Source organism: Anastrepha obliqua, chromosome 5, assembly GCF_027943255.1.
Source record: "Anastrepha obliqua isolate idAnaObli1 chromosome 5, idAnaObli1_1.0, whole genome shotgun sequence".
NCBI classification, from domain to species: Eukaryota; Metazoa; Arthropoda; class Insecta; order Diptera; family Tephritidae; genus Anastrepha; species Anastrepha obliqua.
This window is the reverse complement of record NC_072896.1, coordinates 74,891,163-74,896,018: the sequence shown is the minus strand read 5'-3', so window position 1 is coordinate 74,896,018 and position 4,856 is coordinate 74,891,163. Positions and strand designations below refer to the sequence as shown.

Below are 4,856 nucleotides of genomic sequence, written 5' to 3'. Positions count from 1 at the left end.
AAAATATTAAATAAATAAATAAGTAATTCGCGCTTATACTTTTGTTACGTGTTTGGCCGATCTCCTCCTCCTATTTGTGGCTGGCGTCTTGATGTTGTTTCACGTCCCTCCGTCTACATGGTATAAAATAGTACTGGTTAAAATTTCACGACAATTCTCTACCAATTTAATATTCAATCAGCCACGCAACCCTGTATTTATATTCACTAACACTTGTGTCACCCTACGTGGATAACCCTGGCAACAATACTAATAAGAAAATCACAAAGAACAAAATCCATCTCTCAGCTGCTGACCGTTTGTCATTTTAAGTTGAAATTTTGTTGTGTCTGGTTACCTAGAACAGAAAATTTAGACGAAATAAATAAATTTTATACTTTTATAAAGAATTTGTTCACTGTTAAAGCGGTAAATAAGTTACACGAAAGGGTAAAAATGGCGGATCTCAAAAATGATATCGATAGCGATTTGGATCAGAATTACTCGTTAAATAGTAATGCGGATCCGAAAAATATGCAGGAGCTGACAATTTACGTGAGTAACTAAAGAGGAATTCATTATTCTGCAACTAGATGAAAGATTGCGATGTTTACAGGATTATTTAAAAATGACTAACTTTATATTGCTATGCAAGAAAGTGTTTATGTTTACTCGCGCAATTGGTGTACGCCACATTTTCTGCGTGCCCGCCACTCCCAGTTTTTGCTAATGTACACAAATTTGTTTAGCACAATCAGACATTCAAACAAGGGGCGGAGGGAAATACCACATTTACACTTTCTTACTACATTGCAGAATAGCTTGTATATTTTTCTAGGTGCTTATTAAATAAATTTCTACTTGATTAAATAATTTTTAGGTGCAAAATCTCCTGCAGAACGTGCAAGATAAGTTTCAAACAATGTCGGATCAAATTATCACACGCATCGATGATATGGGCAATAGAATAGATGATTTGGAAAAGAGCATTGCAGATTTGATGAATCAAGCAGGTGTCGAGGGACCGGAAAAGTAAAATAGGTAAAACTAGGCTCATCGAAATGCAATGGAAAACGAACCGCAGTGTGGTGGCATAGAAACCTCAAATTTTTCATGGAGCATATAATATATAGTATATCGTTTTACATAGTATACGGCACAGTAATTTAAAAGAAGTAAAATCGAAACATTTATATCACCTTAAAACATATACATAAATAAATATATTCATGCATGCACAAACTTGTACGTTAACGCCCTCAATTCATCAAGAAACAGCGTGTAATGTGAAATAATTGGCTCAAAACAAATTGAATTTGTTGAATTAAGTTGATAATTTTAAATAAGTGAATTTAAAATAAAATACCAAGGTACCAATTTTAAACGTGAATGTATATGTTAATTCATTAGAAAGCAAACGAACGCAACTATAAATCATATAAAATATTTAAATGCGAAAAGCGAATGTTTAGTTAAGTTATTCATTTTATTAAATTAAAATAATTTTATTTAGTTGAAAATTTTTCATACTACATGAAAAACCTGGAATGAGAAAGAATTAGTTACATTTAAATATATGAGTGAGCAGCGCATTAATTGTGTAAGGTTTTATTTTCTTAAAATAGAGAATTTTATTCAAACAAATTAGTATGAGTTTTTATACCGAATACGTTTAAAGAAACTCCCAGCTGAATGTACATATATATAAGTAGCACTCCTCAACATCTTGACTCTTTCATTGGCAAAAAAAAGTGATTATATTTACTACCCCTACTTCGACAAAACAAATTTAATGTTTTTTTTTTTTCACCAAATAAAAACTTATAATGAACTAATAAAATGTGTTGTACAAAAACGCAAATAAATGAATAAGAAAGAAGACAAATTTGAAAGTTGTTCATGCGGTTTGAAGTGTTTTCAATTTTAAGCCTTTGCTAAATGAGTGAGAAATTAAAATATTGCGCCCACAAATTTTGTACCACCGGTAAAGGACATATCAGAAATATGTGACTCATATTTTGTACCAGTACTAAAGAAATTAGTTTTGGTTCAATGAAATTTTCTGATCATTATTTGCTGTCTCCTCGACCCTCAGCTCTACGTCGTCATAACGACTCATGTTTCTGGTGTTAATTTTTAGACAATGCTCTATGCTAATGCAATAACAAGATACTAGTAATTTATCGGTAACAGTTGGTAATTTTTTTAATAGCTTACAAATGAAATGCATATTATAATAAAACGCATATTATGTTCTACATAGCATAGAAGATACTAGTAATTCCTTTATTTCAATATCAAAAAAAAACTAACTCATTCCATTTCAGAAGCTTTATTGGCATGATGTTCCACAATATAACTATCATATTATTGTATAATCAATTATTGCTTAATACACATATGCAATCATAAATATTCATTTCTTCGATTCAACAATTGTCACTAAGCGACTACTCGGCCCGTCCAGTGTCATAGTAACGTTGCTGGGGTTATTTTTTAACTGATATTCCTTGGCGACAGATTGTGAAGCAGCCGCACGCTTATGCGAAGTTGGTATGCCGACGCCACTCTTTGCAGCGAATGGTTTACGATGACTTTGTGACTTGCCGACCTGATCGAGAGGTGAAGTTAATTAGTTTATAGACATGTTATAAATTGTATCCTTTGTTATTTTTTTTTTTTTTCATGCATCATGTCATGGCGGTTAAATAGAAGGAACAGTTGAATTTTTTTGCTTGCATGTACATAGCTCTATAAACACCTAATTGAAATATGCCAATTATAGTACTAAAGCGTAATATGGTATATGATAAAAAATGATCCTAAGCAGCCTATAACTATTTTGATTTCCCATGCAATTGTCGTTGGGTTCTTACGTGCGACGACGCTATAGCTCGGAATGGATGTTTAGGTTGCTCTTTGGACTTTTTCTCGTCAGCCTTATTAACTTCTGCTGCAGGCTTTGCGTCGGAAATACTTTCAGTGTTCTCATCGTCTTCTGAAACCGTACCGGAATGCTCTTCTTCGTCGTTAGTATTATCGACAGATGCAATTTCCTCCTTCATAAAATTAATAACAATTATAAAAATGCATACCTAATTTTAGTTGACAACGACTGCCTTAAATACCTCATCATCATCATCGTCGTCCTCATCCTCATCTTCATCATTTTCTTGCTCATCATCAGTTTTGCCAGATAAGCTTTTGTTACTGCGCGTCAATTTGCTGCGCCGCTTTAAGGGACTCAGAAGCGTATCATGATCCAAACTATCCATCGATTGAGACTTCATTCCCTTCTTTAATGCAAGCTTTCGCGCTCTTGGCTCGGTTTTAGTTTTCATTAACTTTTGAAATTCACTAAAATCCCCATGTTCGTCGATATTTGTAACATCATAATAACTGGCCGAGAGTGCTTCCAATGTTTTGGTGTGGTATTTCAATGATATAAGTATGAAATTGGTTAATAAAGATTTTAGCTCGGCCAATTTGCGCTGCTCGAAACTATTTATGATATCATCGATTTCTTTGTTGGCGCGATTAACCTCCAATTTGGCTTTCAATAGCTCGGAATCTGCTGCCGTCTAATTTAATATATAAAAATGTATTTAATACAAAAAAATTTAAATTTAATTTTTTCGGTAAGATACTATTTCTTTTTGATTTCAACTCACATTATTCGCCGTAAATTTAGATTTGATTTCCATCAATTGCTGCTGTTTCAACACTTCCTTGTCGCGAGCAATGGTTGCTGCACGTAAATTTTCACGTGTGGATTTGCAAAGATTTTCGAATTGACTCAACTCGTTCACAATCTGTTAATGAAAAATATTTAATAAAAAAATATACATACATTATACCTTTTTTCACATATACCAATGAGATATCTGCATTGGGCAATGTTGTTTATACAGTTAAGTTGTTATAATAAATTGATAAATAAATATATGTAATTAAATTATGTACCTTCATCTCTAACCGATGCACCAGCAAATCCATATAATCAGCTTGAACAGTGATGGAAGTCGTGACGGAATTTAAACCGTCGCTTAAACTATAATTGATTTTTTCTTCATCGGCGAAATTTTTGACTTTGTGGCCCAACTCATCGAAAGCATCGCGATACCTAAGCAAAATAGAATGCATGCACGTATGTATGTATGTATGTATATAAAAAACAAATATTTTATTCGTTGCCTTCGTTGTAAAATAAAATTCTGCGAGACTACTGTCAAAAAAAACGCCACTCGGGATTTTAGTAGTTCCATAAAACCCCAAGGCCTCGATTTTAAGAGCTAAAACAAAGTTTGCTTCTTCTGCAAAGGTTCTGTTCGCAAACTCTACCACTACGTCCGTGAATGCGCTAAGGGAGCTGAACGTATTTACACTCCTCTGTAGCCCCACATAAAACTTACTTTGCTATCTTCCTCGTACACGCCGCAAATGCGACGCATATTTCCATCAAATGTTTCTCCGCCAAATTGATTCGGTCATTCATTACTTTGATGCGATCATCTTTGGTGCTCAGGAAATGCAATTTGCCGCGTCGAAACATGATAATCCAATATCTTATCAAATTGTTTAAAAATGAGCGTCAGGTTTATAATTAATTTATAGTTTTCTCATGGTCTGTCATTTTTTTTCAAAAACTATTTCGAAACCATAGTAACGAATTTATGTATTTGTGAGCAGCTCACATTTTGACACATGCATTAGGGCGAACCGAAAACAAAATAGTGCGTACACTTTTGCAAATGCTTGGGCCCATCGAAAAGTTACACAAAAATCGCAAAATACACTTATAATGCAAAATGAGATGAGAAAGTAATATTAATTCAAAGTCTAATAAGATAATAAGTGAAAGTAAATTGTACAAATAA

The 4,856-nt window shown here is 33.4% G+C and overlaps 2 protein-coding genes across 2 annotated transcripts; one reads left to right on the top strand and one right to left on the bottom strand.

The window, feature by feature from the left end:
• Positions 1–273: 273 nt before the first annotated feature.
• Positions 274–1,369, top strand: LOC129247497 (heat shock factor-binding protein 1). The gene is made up of 2 exons (XM_054886644.1): positions 274–534; positions 860–1,369. The coding sequence occupies exons 1-2, from the start codon at positions 436–438 to the stop codon at positions 1,013–1,015; spliced, it is 255 nt and encodes an 84-aa protein (XP_054742619.1). The 5' UTR covers positions 274–435; the 3' UTR covers positions 1,016–1,369.
• A 957-nt stretch (positions 1,370–2,326) lies between these two features.
• Positions 2,327–4,626, bottom strand: LOC129247519 (CBY1-interacting BAR domain-containing protein homolog). Its single transcript, XM_054886671.1, has 6 exons — positions 4,392–4,626; positions 3,943–4,102; positions 3,651–3,791; positions 3,108–3,560; positions 2,856–3,038; positions 2,327–2,590 (listed from the first exon to the last, which is right to left on the bottom strand). The coding sequence occupies exons 1-6, from the start codon at positions 4,529–4,531 to the stop codon at positions 2,396–2,398; spliced, it is 1,272 nt and encodes a 423-aa protein (XP_054742646.1). The 5' UTR covers positions 4,532–4,626; the 3' UTR covers positions 2,327–2,395.
• Between the last annotated feature and the right edge of the window lie 230 nt (positions 4,627–4,856).

Bases quoted from the DNA above. Each gene is read 5' to 3' on its own strand.
- LOC129247497 (XM_054886644.1), top strand. From the start codon at position 436: ATGGCGGATCTCAAAAATGATATCGATAGCGATTTGGATCAGAATTAC. The intron at 535-859 runs GTGAGTAACTAA...AATAATTTTTAG, and splicing joins TGCAGGAGCTGACAATTTAC to GTGCAAAATCTCCTGCAGAA.
- LOC129247519 (XM_054886671.1), bottom strand. From the start codon at position 4,531: ATGTTTCGACGCGGCAAATTGCATTTCCTGAGCACCAAAGATGATCGC. The intron at 3,792-3,942 runs GTACATAATTTA...TTTCATTAACAG, and splicing joins TGCATCGGTTAGAGATGAAG to ATTGTGAACGAGTTGAGTCA. The intron at 3,561-3,650 runs GTGAGTTGAAAT...ATATTAAATTAG, and splicing joins CTAAATTTACGGCGAATAAT to ACGGCAGCAGATTCCGAGCT.